The sequence below is a fragment of the Eschrichtius robustus genome, chromosome 1, assembly GCF_028021215.1.
Source record: "Eschrichtius robustus isolate mEscRob2 chromosome 1, mEscRob2.pri, whole genome shotgun sequence".
Taxonomy (NCBI): domain Eukaryota; kingdom Metazoa; phylum Chordata; class Mammalia; order Artiodactyla; family Eschrichtiidae; genus Eschrichtius; species Eschrichtius robustus.
The window spans coordinates 132,694,025-132,713,860 of record NC_090824.1 but is presented as its reverse complement, the minus strand read 5'-3'; the positions used below and the strand labels follow the sequence as shown (position 1 = coordinate 132,713,860).

Sequence of the window (19,836 nt, the reverse complement as noted above, 5' to 3'; positions counted from 1 at the left end):
AGTTATTCTGCTATTGATTCCTTCTAGTGTAGTTTTCATTTCAGTTATTGTATTGTTCATCTCTGTTTGTTTGTTCTTTAATTCTTCTAGGTCTTTGTTAAACATGTCTTGCATCTTCTCGATCTTTGCCTCCATTTTTTTTCCGAGGTCCTGGATCATCTTCACTATCATTATCCTGAATTCTTTTTCTGGAAGGTGTCTATCTCCACTTCATGTAGTTGTTTTTCTGGGGTTTTTTCTTGTTCCTTCATCTGGTACATAGCCCTCTGCCTTTCCATCTTGTGTGTCTTTCTGTGAATGTGGTTTTTGTTCCACAGGCTGCAGGATTGTAGTTCTTCTTGCTCCTGCTGTCTGTACTCTGGTGCTGTACAAATGGCCAGTACATCAGACTACTCTTATATGTATTCCAGAATTTCTGTCTCAGGTCCAAAAATATGTCATCCTTTTCCTGGAGAATACTCATACCGAAATAGAAGGCAGAGATGTACACCGGCCCGCTGAGCGCCTGGTCACACAGCACCTTGGCCAGGACGGCGCGCAGCACGCGCCCCGGCAACACACGCTCCAGCAGGCGCAGCCACACGTAGTTGAAGTTTGTGTGGAAGGCCACGGCCACGGTGGCCACGTGACACGTCTGCCACCTGTCGGCTGGCCCAGCCCGCAGCCGCTGCTGCAGCGCGTCACCAGCTGAGAAGAGCGCGGCATCCAAAAGCTGGTATTTTGAAAAGAGCAATGAAGTTAATAAAGCTTGAGTCCAGCACCATTCAATAGAACTTTCTGTGAGGGTGGAAATGTTCTCCAACTATGCTGTTCAAAACTGTAGCCACTAGCCACATGTGGTTGTTAAACACCTGAAGTTTTAAAAAAATTTTAAAACTGAAGTTTTAATTAAATCAGTTTAAATTTGAATGGCCATGTATAGCTAGTGCCTGCTGTATTGGATAGTGTAGTTCTGGCCATTCTGATCAAGAAATATGAGAGAAGACACAAATACTGTTACCTGAAATGAACAAGTGGACACAGTTACATATGGTATAGACATCAAAAGGTTGAGGAAAGATTGTGAACATTTATGCCAATATATTCAACAACTTAGATGAAATGGACAGATTCCTTGAATGTCAACAGTTATCAAAATTGACCCAAGGAAAAATAAAAGAGTCTCTTTATCTGTTTAGTCCTGTGTCAATGATTGGATTCATAAGTAAAATCTTCCCACACATGAAAACAAAAAAGTCCAGGCCCATATAGCTTCAGTAGTCAATTTTATTTAAGAAATGTTTTCGTTTTTGTTTTTTTTAGTTTTGGCTGCGGTGGGTCTTCGTTGCTGTGCACAGGGTTTCTCTAGTTGCGGTGAGCGGGGGCTACTCTTTGTTACGGTGCACGGGCTTCTCATTGTGGTGGCTTCTCTTGTTGCGGAGCCTGGGCTCTAGGCGCACAGGCTTCAGTCACTGTAGCACGCGGGCTCAGTAGTTGCGCCACGCGGGCCCTATAGTGCGCGGGCTTCAGTAGTTGTGGTTTGTGGCCTCAGTAGTTGTGGCTCGTGGGCTCTAGAGTGCAGGCTCTGTAGTTGTGGCACATGGGCTTAGTTGCTCCATGGCATGTGGGATTTTCCCGGACCAGGGATTGAACCCATGTCCCCTGCATTGGCAGGCAGATTCTTAACCACTGCACCACCAGGGAAGTCCTTAAGGAATGTTTAAGAAAGCAATTATACCAGTTCTCCTCAACTCTTTCAGAAAACAGAGGAGCAAGTAGTACTATACAAATCATATCATGAGACCAGTATTATTACTCTAAAACCAAAATTAGATAGCATTACAAGAAAATTACAGTGTAACGTTCCTCACAGTGAGAGATGTAAAAATCCTTAACAAAATAAGAGCAGCCTGAATTCAGCAATATATTTAAAGAATAATACATGAAGACCAAGTGGAAATTCAGGAATAAAAGATTAGTTTGATATAGAAAATCAATCAGTATAATGTATTATATATATGTATATAGAGAGTCATAATTTATAATATAGATATTAATCATCTAAAAAAGAAAAACCATATCATCTTAGTAGATGGATATAAAGAATTTGTCATAATTCTATGCCCATTCCTATTTAGAAACTTTTAGCAGCCTAGGAATAGAAGGCAACTTCCTCAACTTTATAAAGAATACACATGAAAATTCTACAGCAGACTTCATATGTAATGGTGAAAGACTGAGTACTTCTTCCGTGACATTAAGAACAAGGGAAAAATATCTGCTTTTGCCTCTCAGATTCAACATTGTACTAAAGGTCATTGTGCAACAAGGCAGCAAAAAGAAATAGGTACATAGATTGAAAAGGAAGATGTAGACAACATGATCATCTATATAGAAAGTACTAACGGGTTTAAAAAATGCTTCTTTATTCTGAAAAGTGAATTTAACAGTCTCACAGTATACCAGCTAAATATAGAAAATTAAATTGTAATATTCTAGCAATGAACACTTGGAAAATGAAACTTATAAATTCCATTTATATATCTGTGGCAGCCAGCTACAGTAGTTATTCCCCATTTATCCCCATCTTCTGGTATTTACAACCTTGTGTAGTCTCCTCCCACATTTTACCAGTGTTGGTCTATGTGACCTATAGGACATGGCAGAAGTAATAGTACATCACTTCCAAAATTGTTAAAAAAGACTACAGTTTCCATCTTAGGTACTTTCTCACTTGCTAGCTCTCTCTCGGATCACTGTCTCTTGGAGGATCAAGCTGCCGTTGTGAGTAGCCCTACTGAGAATCCCACTGAAGCCTCTAGTCAAAGGCAGTGGAGAACTTTGAGGCTTGCCTCTAAGGTCACATGAGTGACCTTAGAGGCAGGTCCTTCAGTTCCATTCTAGTTTTGAAATGACCACAGCCTTGGCTGACAGCTTGAATACAACTCATGAGAGACCCTGTCAGAACCACCCAGCTAAGCAGCTCTTGAAACCTGTTCCTCTACAAAGTCTGTGATATGATGTGTTGTTTTAAAGTGCTAGGTTTTGGAGTGATTTGATATGCAATGGATTATAATATAGCATACCAAAACATGAAATATTTAGGGATAAATTTAACAAAATACTGTTAGACCAGTATACAAGTGAGAGAAATTGAAAAATGCCTAAATAAATGAAGAGAGATACATATTTTTGTATTTCTGAGATGTCAGTTCTCCCCCAGATGGATCTGTGGATTGAATGAAGTCCCAGTGAATATCGAAGCAGATTTTGGGGTAGCAATTCATATGCTGATAGCTAAAATTTATACAGAAATGTGGAATATCTAGAATGACCAAAACAGTTGTGAAGAAGAATAATGAAGCTGGAGATCTTATACTGTATGATTTGAAGATTAAAATAATCATGACATTGTTCTCTTAGTGTAAGCAAGAGAGCAATAGAAACCTACTCTATAGCACAGGGAACTGTACTCAATGCTCTGTGGTGACCTAAATGGGAAGGAAATCCAAAAAAGAGGGGAAGTATGTATATGTATAGCTGATTCACTTTGCTGTACAGTAGAAGCTAACACAACATTGTAAAGCTACTATACTCCAATTAAAAATTTTTAATAATTTTAGAAAAATTGAATAAAATCCTTTTCTGTAGAAAAAAAATAAAAAACAAAGTCCAGGAAAAGATCTATACATATATTGTCAATTGATTTTCCACAAAGGCCCTCAGATAATTCAGTGGGGGTATATATAGTCTTAAAAAAAAAAAATGGCACTGGAACAACCTGTATATCCATATGTTCAAGAGAAGTTTGACCCTTACCTTATATTATACATAAAAATTAACTTGAAATGGGTCATATAGCTCTTTGCAAAGAACAAAACTATTAAATTGATAGAAGAAAACCTGAGAGAAAATCTTTGCAGTCTTGGGACAAAATTTATTAGATGGCACATAAGAGCATGAACTATAAAAGGAAAAAATTGAGAAATTAGAGTTCACCAAAATTGAAAACTTCTACTTTAAAAAAGGTATTGTTTAAAGAATACATAAAGCATATCACAGCCTGGGAAACAATATTCATAATAATTTATAATACGTAACCGATAATGGACTTCAAAACAAAATATTAAAAAAAAACCTCCTGCAATAATAAGAGAAACAGTTCAGTTAAAAATGGTCAAGAGGGGACTTCCCTGGCAGTCCAGTGGTTAAGACTCTGTGCTTCCACTGCGGGGGGCACAGGTTTGATCCCTGTTTGGGGAAGATCCCACATGCCACACGGTGCAGCCAAAAAAAAAAAAAATGTTACTTTCTGGTTAAAAAAAAAATGGTCAAGAGGTTTAAGCATACACTTAGAAAAGAAGATACATGAATCATCTATAGGCTCACTAAAGATTACCAGCTTTATAAGTCATTAGGGAATGCAAATTATAATCACAGTGAAGTCACATTAACACCCTGTGTCATGGCTAAAATTTAAGAAGTTGACAGTACTAATGATGAGTATGTGGAGCAGCTGGAATGCTTATACACTCTGCTGGCAATGTAAAATATAGTACAATTATTTTGGAAAACAGTGTCAGTTTTTTATAAAGGTAAGCATATGCTTTCCATATGTTCTCTCCACGTAAGTAATGAACACATATGTTCACGTGAAGACTTTTTATAGATCAAACTCTAAAATGTAATGTTGAGTGAAACCTTACACAAAAGAGAGCATACTGTTTTATTCCACTTATATCCAGAAAATGCAAACCAGTCGATATGGACAGCAGGTGAGTGGTTGCCTTGGCCCAGGAGGGTGTGTGGGGGACTGTCGAAGAAAGGGCGTGAGGGAACTTTGGGAGATTATGGAAATTTTTCTTTTCTTTTTTTGGCCGTGCCACATGGCATGCCGGATCTTAGTTCCCCCACCAGGGATCGAACCCATGCCCTCTGCAGTGGAAGTGCAGAGTCTTAACCACTGGACCACCAGGAAAGTCCCCGGAAATATTCTATATCTTCTTTTGGTGGCAGTTTTGTCTAAACTTAACTGACTATATGCTTATAATGAGTATGTTCTACAGTATGTAAATTTTACCACAATTTTAAAAATTAATTGCATATCATGAAGCCTGACATAAGTCATAGATAGATATCTAGAAGAGACTATTTTTCATGGAATTAAGCATACCAAAAATGAAAATATGTTACGGGAACCCCAGGAAGTGTCCACACCTTACTCATAACTTTTACCCAAGGAATGAAAATTTATATACACAAAATGAATTGAACAAGAATGTTTATAGCAGGGTTCCTCACAATAGCTCAACACAGTACAAACCTTATATCCATCAAGAAATAAATGATAAATACAAAGTTGTATACACAATTGTATATACATATACAATGGAATACAACTCAGCAACAAATTACTGATATAGGGAACAACATAAATGAGGGCCGAGGGCCTCCTTGGGACCAGAGTGGGAACTAGCCAGCTTGCCTGATCTTGGGGAAGGCTTCAGTGCCGGGAAGACCTGACCATCTTTTGCTTTTTGCCAGGGCTGTGGCAGGGCACAAAGATTCTGACGTGGGGACCTCCACCTTACTCTCAAAAGAGAGAGGAGAAACAGCCTGGCATTTGGAGTCAGGCAGTGCCAGGTACAAATTCTGGCTCTGCTACTTAGCCCCTGTATTCCTGTGTGTGGAAGATGTTGTTTCTCAGAGCCTCAATTTCTTTCTCTGAAAGGTAGTCCCTACTGCATAGGGACAACGCGAGGCTCAAATGTGATAATGAATGCTAAAGCCCGTGTCTACTACCCACTGCAGAGATTTGCATTAAAATAATTTAAAATATTCTAAAAAAAATGTTATGTGATCAGAATTCTTGTTTGAAAATGGTAGACGGAAACAAATACAGGATATGCCAATATGTATTTTGGGGAAGCCTGCAGGAAAGTCAGGGAGCTATTTCTATTGAGTTGATAGAATAAGGCTATTTATCAAATTTAGGAAATCAATGTGGATAAACAAATATGAATGTCTGCCTTACAGACAACCACAATAACAAAAAATGATTCTTTTTTTTTTTTTTGTCTGCTGCAAGCGGCTTGTGGGACTTTAGTTCCCCAACCAGGGATTGAACCCAGGCCCTCGGCAGCGAAAGCACAGAGTCCTAACCACTGGATCACCAGGGAATTCCCTGAATCTCTGTCTTCTAAAGTAGCACGAGAAACCTTTATCTATCAAATGAAAACTAACAAGGGGGAATATGGATTTGAAGAGTGACATAAAAGTGAAACAAAATACAAGAAATAAGTACTATGATTTAAATTAATAAAAATAGATTAACATCACCAATTAAAATCTCAAAATGAATTTTTCAAAAAGTTTAATTAAATGATATCTAGATTCTTAAAATGATAAAAATAAAAAGATGGAGAAAGCTATGTCAGGCAAAGGTGAACAATAGCAGTAAATAAAACTAGATAGTAATTTGAGCAGATCTTCGTCAATAGAATTTATAAAAAGATTTAGTTGAGAAAGACAGAAGCTGAACTCACTAGGAAGTTTTGAGAAACTTGTAAATACAAGTTATTATTTTATAAAACTTAATGCTTAATTTGCTTGATTAATGGGAAGAAAATAAGGTGAAAATAAATACTGGGTAACAGTAGCTGTGATAGGAAGGGGATGACTTGAATCAGAGATTTAAAGGTTCTCATACTCTTTAGAAAAAGAGAATAGAGAATTGATTTAGTTTAGAACTCATGAATATGTTAAAAATTCAAGAATAATCAAAGAAGGGAGTGCATATAACTTCCAAAACAAAACAAAGAAATCAGAATATAAAGAAAATAGTTCAGTAGAAGTCTGGGTAGAAGCATACAAGAATTAGGGTAGATACAAAACATAAAATAAGGCAGAAAAAATTCCAGATATATCAGTAATACCAATAAATTAAAACGAACCCAACTAAACAGTTTAAAAAAAGATTATGCAATTAAAATAAAATTCAGCTGTAAAATGTTTATAAGAGACAAACCTAAAGCATATGAACACAAAAAGATATGACCACAAAAATATAAAATATTCGAATAAAGTTGTATCAGAAAGTTTATTCTTACTCTCTTGTACATTTTCCCACCCCCTTTAGGCAACTCCTCTTAAGATGTCTGTTACTATAAATTAATTTTCCCTTTTCTAAAACAGAAATGGAATCATACAGTATTCTTTTGTGTTCTGATTCTGTTACGTAACATAATTATATATGTATTCATTTACGTTGTTCCCTATATCAGTAATTTGTTGCTGAGTTGTATTCCATTGTATATGTATATACAATTGTGTATACAACTTTGTGTTTATCATTTATTTCTTGATGGATATAAGGTTTGTACTGTGTTGAGCTATTGTGAGGAACCCTGCTATAAACATTCTTGTTCAATTCATTTTGTGTATATAAAATTTCATTCCTTGGGTAAAAGTTATGATGGAGTTTACTGTGTCATAAAGTAGACATATGTTTAACATCATTAGGAACTATCAAACTTTTGGTGCTTTAAAGATGTTGTTCCATTTTCTTTTGTCCTACATTATTTGTGATGTTAAACTCAGATGTCATTCTGTTGTCATTCTTTCATATCTAATGTACCTTTTTTCATCTGGCTGCTTCAAGATTTTCTCTTTATTTTTTCATTTTCAGCAGTTTGACTGTGATGTCCCTAGATATGATTTATATTTATATTTATGCTGTTTGGTATTTGCTGTACCTTTTGGACCTGTGCTTCATTATTTTTCATCAAATTTAGGAAATTTTTGGTCAGTATTTTTTCAGAAATCTTTTTCTGCTGCAATTTCTCTTTTTCTTCTGAGACCCCAATTACATGCTCTTAGAATATTTGATATAGTCTCAGATTCCTCATATTCTGTGGATTTTTCTTCTACCTTTGTTCTTCCTGTTCTTCATATTGGATAATTTTTATTTATCTGATATCAAGTTCATTATGCTGTTTCAAGTCTCCTTGTAAAACCATAGAATGAAATTTTCATTTCAGAAAATTTCAGTTTTCAGTTCCAGAATATCCATTTGGATTCTTTTTACAGTTTCCATTTCTCTCCTGAGATTTTTCTGTTAGGTCATAAGACTGTCTTATACTTTAAGTCATTGAACATTATGATAGCAATTTTAAAGTCCTTTTATGCTAATTCCAACAAGTGGGCAACGTTGGAATCTGATGCTGTTGAAACGGGATCAAGAAGAAAGGTGCACAGGACTTCATTTTCTGATCTCAGTGGTCAGTTGCAAGTGTTCAGTATATTATTCCTTTAAAATATTTAATAATTAATGTTTAAAAAATCATTACACAAAGGGAAGTAACATGCATAAAAGAAACACCCTATTGTGTTTGCAAGGAAGATACGCCAAAAACGAGAAGAAAATTCCCGGTGAGCACTTTACAGTTTAAGAAGAATTTAAGAACATGAATCCAATAAAGGAGTAGCACAAATTTAAGACTGTGAAATATCAGAATGTTGTTGAAATAGGTTTTGAACTACTAAAACAAGTAGAGGCATAAGTCAACACCTATGTGATCTCAATAAATAGAGGAAACATATCTTAAAATTGCATTACTAATATTAAGGAAAGGCCTGAAATGATTATATTTCAATATGCAGAAGAAAAGAATTCATATGGAGAATAGAAAATGATAATTTGTCATAAGGATATTTGGTGTCCATGACTTAGGAACTGAATAAATGAAACAAAAACAATGCATTCAAATATGTAAGAAAATAAAGTTGTTCAAAGTTCTAACTGAATTTGTTGATCCCAAGACATATATTTTCCAGTAACAGTTTTTATGTGGGTATAGATGTATGTCTTCAGTTCTGTTGGGTATATACTTAGTAGTGGAATTTCTGGGTCATATGGTAACTCTGTTTAATTTTTTGTTGAACTGCTAGACTGTTTCCCAAAGTGACTGTATCATTTCACATTCAGCAGTGTATGCAAGTTTCCAATTTTTACATGTCCTTGCCAACACTTACTATCTTCCTTTTTTATTATAGTCATGCTAGGGGGTGTGAAGTGCAATCTCATTGTAGTTTTGATTTCATTTCTCTGATGACTAATGATGTTGAGCATCTTTTTATGTGCTTATTAGCCATTTGTGTGTTGTCTTTGGAAAAATATCTATTCATATTCTGTTCATTTTAAAATTGGGTTATCTTTTGTATTATTCAGTTGCAAAAGTTCTTTTTATATTCTGGATTCAAGCTTCTTATCAGATATTTGATTGGCCATTTTCTGTTGATACCATTTTCTGGGTTGTCTTTTCACTTTCTTGATATAGTGTCCTTTGAAGCACAAAAGTATTAGATTTTGGTGATGTCTGGTTTATCAGTCTTTCTCTCTGGTTGCTTGTGCCTTTGGTTTCATCTCTAAGTAACTATTGCCTGATCCAATGTCAGGAATATTTACTCCTATGTTTTAAGAGTTTTATACTTTTAGCATTTGTATTTTGGACTTTGATCCAACTTCATTCTTTTCCATGTGGACATATAGTTTTCCCAGTTTTTGTTGAAAAGATTATTCTTTTCCCATTGAATTGTCTTGGCATCTTTGTCAAAATTTAGTTGATCATAAATGTATTTCTGTACTCTCAGTTCCTTTCCATTGATCTGTCTCTCTATCTTTATGCTGGTACCATACTGTCTCAGTTACTTTATCTTTGTAGTAAGTTTTTAATTCAGGAAGTATGAGTCTTCCAACCGTGTTCTCTTTTTTTCAACATGGCTATTCTGGGTCCTTTGCATTTCCGTATTAATTTTATGATCAGCTTATTCATTCCAGTAAAAAAAATAAAAAAGGCAGCTGGAATTTTAATAGAGATTGCATTGATCTGTAGATGAATTTGGGGAACATTGCCATCCTAACAATATTAAGTTTTCCAGTCCATGAGCATGGATGGCTTTCCATTTATTTAGGTTTTATTTAATTGCTTTTTATGATGCTTTGTAGTTTTTCAGTAGACATTTTATATTTTTTGTTCAATTTATTCCTTTTATATTATTTTATTGCTATTATTAATGGAATTGTTTTCTTAATTTCATTTTCCAATTGTTTATTGCTAAGTTGATTTTTGAATATTGATCTTATATCTTGTAATTTTGCTAAACTTGTTTAATAGTCCTAATTTTTTTTGTGAATTACTTAGGATTTTCCACATACAAGATTGTTATCTCAAATAAAGATACTTTTACTATTTTAAATATACTATCTGTTAATCTGTCTATCTGTTAATCCCATACCCCTATTTTGTTCCTCCCTGCTTCCCTCTCCTCTTTGGTAACCACATGTTGGTTTTCTGTATCTGTGAGTCTGTTGCTGTTTTGCATATACATTCATTTGTATTTTTTTTAGATTCCACATACAAGTCATATATAGTATTTGTCTTTCTCTGTCTGACTTACTTCACTAAGCATAATATTCTCTAGGTCCTTCCACATTGCTGCAAATGGCAGTATTTCTTTTTTTTTTTTCATGTCTGAGTAATATGCCATTGTATATATATATACCACATCTTCTTAAGCCAAGTGTTGGCTGATGGGCATGTGGGTTGCTTCCGTGTCTTAGCTGTTATAAACAGGGCTGCTATGAACATTGGAGTGCATGTATCTTTTCAAATTAGTGTTTTCATTTTTTCCAGATGTGTACCCAGGAGTGGAATTGCTGGATCATATGGTAGTTCCATTTTTAGTTTTTTGAGAAACCGCCATACTGTTTTCCACAGTGGCTGTACCAATTTACATTCCCACCAATAGTGTATGAGCATTCCCTTTTCTCCACATCCTCGCCAGCATTCGTTATTTGTGTTTTTTGATGATAGGCATTCTGGCCGGTGTGAGGTGATATCTCATTTTGGTTTTGATTTGCATTTCCCCAGTGATTAGCGATGTTGAGCATCTTTTTATGTGCCTGTTAGCCACCTGTGTGTCTCCTTTGGAAAAATGTCTATTCAAGTCTTCTGCCCATTTTTTAATTAGATTTTTTGTTTAAAAAATATTGGTAATTCTTGAGGAAGCAATTCATCATCTTTGATTCTTAGTGTCTTTATATGTAAGATTAATCTCTAAAATCTGTAGTTTATAGGAGCAATATCCTATTGCTGAAAAATGGTGCAGAGGAATCAGGAATTTTTTGAATATTAAAATAAGAAATGAGTCTGTACACTTCTAGACATTCAGCCCAGTTACCCTTGTACTTCCTGATAATATTTAAATGAGAGGAGAAATTAAAGAATTTATTATTAAATTCCCTAATTGGTTTCATTGTTGACTAAGTCAGATTTATAAGTAACAGTCATGGGACTTGGTTCATATTATTATTATTTAGACATTTCTGATATGTTTAGCAAATATTTACTATTGAAGTATATTAATTTCATTTGTTCCTAGAAAACTTATTTCATGTTTAGTTTATCTTAGCATTGATTGAAAGTTTTTGCTTTCTCTATGCTAGGTATAACTCGGAAAAATCCCAGAACACCTCTTTCTGATCTCCAGGGCATGAATACTCTAAATGAAAAAAACCAACAGTAAGTATGTTTGGTTTAAGTTTTCAAGGACGTAAAGAAGAAATAACTAGAATTCTTATTAATACTTCTGTGGCTTTAAAAGTATGCAGTAAATCAGGCCTTTTTTTCTTTTAATTTCTTAAAGCTTTTGTAAATGGTGTAATAAGTTAAAAAGGTTAGAGTTAACAGTACAGTAAATTATCTAAGATTGCCTCTAGTAAAGTGGTAGTACAATGTAAAAAAAGTTTCCCCAGGATAATTAAAAATGAGTGCATATGTTTTAATTTCTGAGACCCTTCTTGCATTTTAAATGTCTTTTGCAAAAGTAATGGGTATTCTGCTTCTTTCCATGGAGAAATCTTGTTGGTAAGTAATAATTGAGTCGTTTGATTTACATCAAACTGTCCGATACCTTTTCTTGATGAGTGTGATACCCAAAGCTTACCTTTTACCATTTTCAATGAAGAATTCTTAAGTAAAATTTGAAAGTAACAAATATAAGTAATTTTCTGAGTTTGTAAATAAAGCTCCTTTTCCTTTACACATACTGTTTTATAAAGATTGTACTTTAAATGAGCAAAAGAGCATTGTTTAGTGTCTAGAGTCTGCTGTGTACATCAAGAGAATTGAGCTTCTTAGTGTCCTGGTGTAAGATACAAGATTAGGATGATCAGTCATTTAAAATTAAAGTATAACTTCATTGATCAGGTTTTCCATTTTGAGTTACTATGTCTTTCTAATATATATCGTCACTTCTCTGCTCCATAACTTTTTTTTTATAACTCTTTATTGCTTATTACAAGAAGTCTAGGTTCACTACTTTAACCTGCAAGAGCTGTCACAGCCCAAGTATCCAACCTCAACTGTACTTATCTTTAATGTCAGCAAATTGAACTACTGGCTGTCTTTATAGTGCATGCATTTTGTTTTCTTAACAGTGACAGTTGGCTGATGATGAAAATCACCATTATATGTGCATGTTAGATTTTACCCAAGAACAAATTAGATCATTAATCTGGTGACCTGTGTACCTTTTTTATTTCAATCTATTGGCAGTATTCTCACCCTGGTCATTAGATATCCCTAACTTAAGGAACTCATTTTCTTGATTTGGGTAAAAAAAGGAACTGTGACTTGTTGCATTTCCCGAAGCAATTTAATGATTATAACTTTCCTAATTCCTAGTTTTTGTTTTTGTTTTTTTCTTGGCCACTCGCGCAGCTTGCAGGATCTTAGTTCCCCGACCAAGGATTGAATTTGGGCCACCGCAGTGAAAGTGCCATATCCTACCCACTGGACTGCTAGGGAATTCCCAGTTATGTTTCTTTGTACTGCTTTCGATTTTGGATGCCTGAAGTGATCTGTATGGGCTTGTCTGTTTTTTATATATCAGTTGGAATAGTCTGATATATTGGTTTAAGATTGGTCTGGGCTCAAGCAGTTAAGGTGATTTTAGGCACTCATGGAATGACAAACTAATTTTGTAAAGATGTGTGTATAAGCTCATTTTTGAGACCCTTCCTCACAGAGAAATTGATCACATCAGCTTGATTCTTTTCCTTTGCATACAATGAAGAAAGATATGTGGCATTGAAGTAATGTTATCAGGAAAAGGCCAGCTAGCAGTCTTAACAAGAGAGCCACGCAGCTTGTGTTTGTTGTATTGGTGAGTTTATTTTAGACATATTTTAGAGAAAATTGGTGAGAAGATAGAGAGGATAGAACAATAGATACTCAGAAAATCAAATCAGTCATGAAATCATTAGCTTGTATCTACTAAGTGGAGTCTTTTGGACCTTCCCTATGGGAACACTCCTAATAAGTGACTCTTAAATGAAAGAGTGGAACATCCAGTTTGCTGGTGATCTAGGACTAAGAATTGATGTAGTCTGTATAAAAACAAGGAAATGCAAATATAAAACTATTTTTAGCCAGTGCAAATATTCCTCAAGTGAGAGATAAAACTTTAATTAATGTTGAGTGGGCAGTTGCTTTTTGGTAAGGGGTATAAACTGGAAACAGATGTCTTTGTTTCAAAATATGATTTGAAAAAAGTACAGAGCCTATAATTACATATCATAAAGCAGAGATGGTAAATAGAGGCTGCTGAAGTGACACTTAATGTGAATAACTAAAAAGACTGCACTGGTTTTAAAGATACATTCGTTCCTAGGTGGAAAAAGCTCTTCTGAATAGTTGTAGAGAAGATTGTGTGAAGAATAAAATATACCACCCTATATTGGGAAAATATGCCTTTGGAAACTTGTTATTTAGGGGGCAAAAAGAGTATTATCAGAATTTATTGTTGACAAGTACATAATGAATTTGCACATTGTGGAAGTATATGGTATGTTTTATAATCAAATGGGGTCTGCTGTACTATCATGCTAATCCCAGGGCATTAAGGAACTAGAATAAGTCTCATTAAAACTCGTGGGTTATGACACCATTTTTTAGGACTTTGGCTATATTGATAACCACATATTTGAGTACTGGGATAAACCTATCCTCTAAGAGTTGACTATGTAGCATGTGTGGATCCTGATTTCTATTCTTAATGCAACTAAAAACTCACTGTCTAAAGTTTATTTTTGTTTAAATTCAACTTTTCCTCTTGATCTGGGCAAATGACTGCTTACCATCTGAGACATTGTATTATAAAATGCAACAATGAGAACAAAAATAAATACTTTTTTTGAAGGATAAGTCAAATAATTTATTACCAGGGTTTTTTAAGTAATTATCGTATTTAACATGATTTATAAAGGTGAATGGATTTCAGGGTTCTCTTGGAACCAATATGACTTGATGTCACATAAAACAGCTTGGAGTAATTTCTCATATGTTACAGCCAGATAAATCTCATGGCATTTGATCATGTCTTAGAATGTATTTTGTTTACCCTAGTGAAAAAATACAGAACTTGGTTATTAATGTAAGCAGTTATATGTGATTAGCAGTTCATATAATAATAGCAAATTAGTAGTATGGAATAATACTCATATTTTAGTATAAATTTAAAACATTAAGTATTATATAGTTATTTCAAAAGTCTCTTCCAAGTTTTTTCACTTTAATATATAGTGTGTTGGTTATCCTAAATGATATTTGTGTGTTTTTACATAGTTATGTTTGTCCTTTGTTTTAAAAATTAGTGGCTTTTTTACTGGAGCCTTATTTGCATGTAACATCTATTCCTGAAGGTCAGATTGTTCTTGAGAGAAAAATAAAGAAATAAATTAAGACAGATACAACTTCTAGTTCTGCCAGATCATTTGTTTATTTAACAAGTACTTCGTGCCAGGTCGTGTGGTGGAAACTGGAGATTCAATACTTTGTGAGATAGATGTGATAAGTGATATGATTGGAGAAATATAGGACACCATGGAAACATAGAGGAGGACTTTTAAATTTTTTATGCTAATACTGTATTTAAAGAATTGGATATGGGGCCAGATGCATCAGAAATGTTTTTCAGAAAAAGAATCTTTCAAACTGTTATCTGAGTGAAGAGTAAGGGTGAGCCCTTTGAAGAGGAGGGTGATGTTTTACAGGCAGAGGAGCAACCTGTGTGATGGTCCAGGAGCAAAAAGAGAGCTCTCTCTAGAGAGCATGGCACGAATAAAGAATTAAAATAATGTGAGTAAGAAGAGAGAAATGATGAGAGTTGACTCTAGAAAGACAAATAGACATAGGCTAGTTCATGTGGGGCTTTGTTAGCCGTATTGGAGAGGTTGGACTTCATCTTAAGGGTAATGAGAAGCTATTTAATGCTTTTAAGCAGGGGACTGACTGATATTTCAGAAGAATCTCTATGGTTGCTTTATGGAGAATGATTTGTAGAGGCACTGGATTGGGTACAGGAAGACTAGCAGTTCTGGCAAGAGATGATGGCTTGCAGTAGGTGGTCGTGGGTACATATTGATGTGAACCTGTATTAAGGAGGAAAATTGAAAATCTATATGTCTCTCACCTGATTTTATGAGGATTCAGTGTTTCTGAGACGTCTGTATTGGATTTTCTATGCTTTGTGCAAATAATTTTTATATGTATGCAACAAATATATGACAGGGATCTAATGTATATATAAGGAGTACATTGTATATGGAGAACAAAGACGTTGTGTATGCCATCAATCTTAATAGCAATGTGCTAAGCTAAGGGAAGCCCCTAGAAAAACTGAGACAGATACCTATGTCAAGTCATTTCATTGAAATAACCAACTGGCACAAAGATTTTATTTATTTATTTATTTATTTATTTATTTATTTATTTATTTATTTATTTTTGGCTGTGTTGGATCTTCGTTTCTGTGCGAGGGCTTTCTCTAGTTGTGGCGAGCGGGGGCCACTCTTCATCCCGGTGCGCGGGCCTCTCACTATCGCGGCCTCTCTTGTTGCGGAACACAGGCTCCAGACGCGCAGGCTCAGCAGTTGTGGCTCACGGGCCCAGTTGCTCCGCGGCATGTGGGATCTTCCCAGACCAGAGCTCGAACCCGTGTCCCCTGCATTGGCAGGCGGATTCTCAACCACTGCACCACCAGGGAAGCCCTGGCACAAAGATTTTTAAGTACACACAGAGCTTTTTCTTTCTCCCCAGCATCCCATTGATTGTCCTGTCTTAAAAATAGGCACAGCCTATTTTTGCTTTCTTTCACTTCTAATCTTCTACTTCACCATTGAGCCTACCATTCTAATGCTGGGACTCTTCCTGTTACTCAGTGTGTAAAATACCAGTAAAACGTTTTTGCTGTATTTTAAGCCTTTACATAACACAGAGGAGAAAGAGTACGGGTTTGGGAGTCACCAAAAATTTGTTCTTGGCTCAGCTTATCTTCGTATTCTGAGATTGTGACTCTTGTAGCCTTCGTTTCCTGAAAAGAGAGGGTGGGGGGAATCTATGTCTTACATAAAACTTGTGGAATATATTGGGTGAGGAGACGGAGTGATTAAGGATGATTTCTAGATTTCTGGCTTAGTACTTAAGTAGGGAATATAAAAGAGGCAACAGTTTTGAAGAGGGAGTGATAGTTTCAGCTTGCACATGTTACTTTGAGATTCCTGGGAGACCTTCATCTAGAGAGAGAGAATAAATCATTGGATATACAGATACACTCAGTTGATTCTTGGGCTAGAAGATGTATTTTGTTATTGATCGGGGATCTCGGTGTTTAGCTGGTGACTTCCAAATGTCTGCTATCTCTAGATTGTTTCTCTTGGGTCAGTCAGTTTTCCCTGCCTATAGCTTTTAAATCTGGCTACTGATGTTCTAGGTATATAGCTGGGCTTCTCATGATTCCATACACATACTTCCACTTAATTCCTCCTATTTTCAGTGTATCTCACCCACCCCTACCTTTAGCTATGCCTAATGTCTCTGACTTCTCCTGAGAGTCTGTGTTTCCAACTTTTCTATAAAGTAAAATCTTTGAAAGGCTTGAGGAAGGGAATGTTACTTCACTATATAGGGTAAGAGTAAGGATCTAGCTCATTTTTAAAGACTTCCAAACTAACTTCCATTTTTAGCCCCATTCAGCATCACCCTTGCAATGGTACCAGTTATCTCTAATATCTGAACCTTTCCAGAGTTCTAAATGAGAACACACTTGCATTTTGTTGTTTTAGCCTCTCTCCCACTCCAAACCCCAGCCTCTACACACACACACACACACACACACACACACACAAGCATATGTGTATTCTCAATCATGCCTACCCCTATAGACTCCCCTTTTCTATGATTCCGACGTACATATAAACTTAGGTTTTAATTTTTTCTAGTCTCCTACATCTCTTATTACATGTCTGTCAACTTTAAACTTTTACTGTTCCTTGTCCCTTGCATAGTCTTCCTTCTCACTCTTTGTCCTTGTGAATTTATGACTTTGTCAAATTCGTGGTATTTCAGCTGGGGGCTGACAAAAACAATTGCTATGGAATATGCTATGGCAGCTTATTATGGGTTTCCCTTATGCAAACACCAAATAGTTTATTTACAAATGTAGCTTATTTAAGAATGTTATCCTAGTGAGCAGGAGTGGGGATATGGGAATAAAAAAGGGAAGGATGGAGAATCCATACAAGAATCAATGAATGAGTTGGCCACTGGTTGCTCAACCCTGTGGGACCAACTGAGAAGCTTAATGATTTGTGTCTCAGGACCATCTATTTGCCTTGAGGAAGAAAAGAGGAGGGACTTATCCATTGCTCCAGGGGTTGCTGGCCCCACAGAGAGTTCTGCTTGTGTAAGTGCAGAGCAGAAGCCTACATCAGACAAGAGGCAAGTGTCTGGAGTCTGAAACTAGGTGCTGCCAGCAGCATCTGTTTGACGCTGGACAAAATTTGTGTGTATGACTAGTTACAGTACCATTTGCAACAGCAGCAGCTAGAATAAGAGGTAAGACTTATGGGATTTGAAATGGAACATAAGAAGTGTGCAGTATACATGTTTAATAGGAACCTTCAATTCAGTCTTTATACATTAAGGTAGCATTTGATACAAGAGACTATACAAAACACACATGTACATTAGGAAGCATATCAATAAAATGAATACCACCCAAGTTCAGAACCAGAAGATTATTAGTATTGCTGCAGCCACTTTTTTATCATATATTTTCTGGTCATTCTCCCTCTCTCCCCACAGGTAACTGCTACCCAGAATTTTATGTATACCATTACTATGCTCTAAAAAATAGTTTTACAATAAATGTATGTTTTTCTAAGCAAAGAGTCATTTGGCTTAGCTAGTTTTTGAGTTTTTAGAAATACTAATATATAGTAGTGGTCGCTGTGACTTTTCTCCTCAATAATATCTATCTAAGATTCATCCGTCTTGTGGCATGTAATTTGTTCTTTTTAGTTGCTATATAATATTATATAGTATTGGAGGGCATGGGGAGTTATTGTTGAATGGGTACAAAGTTTCAGTTTGGCTAAAAGTTCTGGAGATAGATAGTAGTGATGGTTGCACAACAATAAATATACTTAATGCCACTGTATTATACACTTAAAAATGGTTAAAATGGTAACTGTAGTTAAATGTATTAATTTTTTCTCTATTATTTGTCCTTTTAATAACTTATTTTAAAGAATTGTTTCCTCAGTCCAAAGTCATCTATTCAGCCAGATTTTCTTCTGAACTTTGGTGGTGCCTATATCCATTTCAACCCTAAGCTTTTGTGACAGTCATTTTAATTTCCTCTGATCATGTACAGATGCATCTTGAATTAATTTCATCTTCTTGTAGAAATCTCTCCTGGCATTTTTTTGATCAGAAGGGTTTGTTCTCTAGATCTGTCACGTAGCTGTCACAGTGGTGTCTTCTTTACCTTTGTATTGGTCATTCCTTATGTTATTCTTCTGTTTTGTATCAACAGTTTTTTCTACCATTTTTTCCTTTTATAGATCTACTTTGTAAACTTTTACAGAGCATATTCTCTAGAAGCTCCATGAGAAAGTATATATAGGAGGAACATGTTTTTGATTCCTTGTATAACTAAGCATGCATTTATTCTGCCCTCGCACTTGATTGGAAATTTGAGTTTGTATAGACTCTTGGTTGGAAATAACTTCTTTTCAGAATTTTGAAGACACCGCCACATTGCCTTTTAGTTCCAGCATTGCTGATTTCTGAGGCCTTTTTTAAAATAGCTTTATTGAGATATAATTTACATACCACAAAATTTCACCCACTTAAAGTATACAGTTCATTTAAGAGTTGGCCAACTATTCCAAAATCTAATTTAGAACATTTTAGTCAGTTCAAAAGGAAGTTTCCTATTTACTAGAATGTTTCCTTTTCTCGTACTCTCACTCACTGTAGGTAAACATGATCTACTTTTTGTCTCTGTAGATTTGCCTATTCTGGAAAAAAAATTATTTTTTTGGAAATTTTATATAAATGGAATCTACAATATGTGGCCTTTTGTGTGAGACTTCTTTCATTTAGCATAATGTTTTCAATAATCTACGTTGTAACATGTACCAGTACTTCATTCATTTTATGTTATGGAATAACATCTCATGTTATGGATATTTTGGTTGCACATTTATCAGTTAATGAACACTTGGGTTCTACTTTTTGGCTATTATGAATAATGCTGCTGTGAACATTCATAGACAAGTTTTCATGTGGACGTGTTTTCAGTGCTTTTGAGTACATGCCTAGGAATGAAATTGCTGTGTTATATGGCTACTGTCTGTTTTGTTTAACATTTTGAGAATTTGCCAAACTGTCTTCCGGAGTGGCTCGGACATTTTACATTCCCAGTAGTAATGGATAAGGGTTCCAGTTT

At 35.3% G+C, this 19,836-nt stretch overlaps 1 protein-coding gene across 7 annotated transcripts in view; it reads left to right on the top strand.

Annotated features, from left to right (window-relative positions):
• MYO9A (myosin IXA) overlaps positions 1-19,836 on the top strand; it is a 286,549-nt gene that overhangs the window by 149,865 nt on the left and 116,848 nt on the right. For all 7 annotated transcript variants that reach the window (XM_068554851.1, XM_068554866.1, XM_068554884.1 and 4 more), the window contains one exon: positions 11,486-11,561. In XM_068554851.1, coding sequence (XP_068410952.1) covers positions 11,486-11,561 — 76 coding nt within the window. The remainder of the gene's footprint in view (positions 1-11,485; positions 11,562-19,836) is intronic.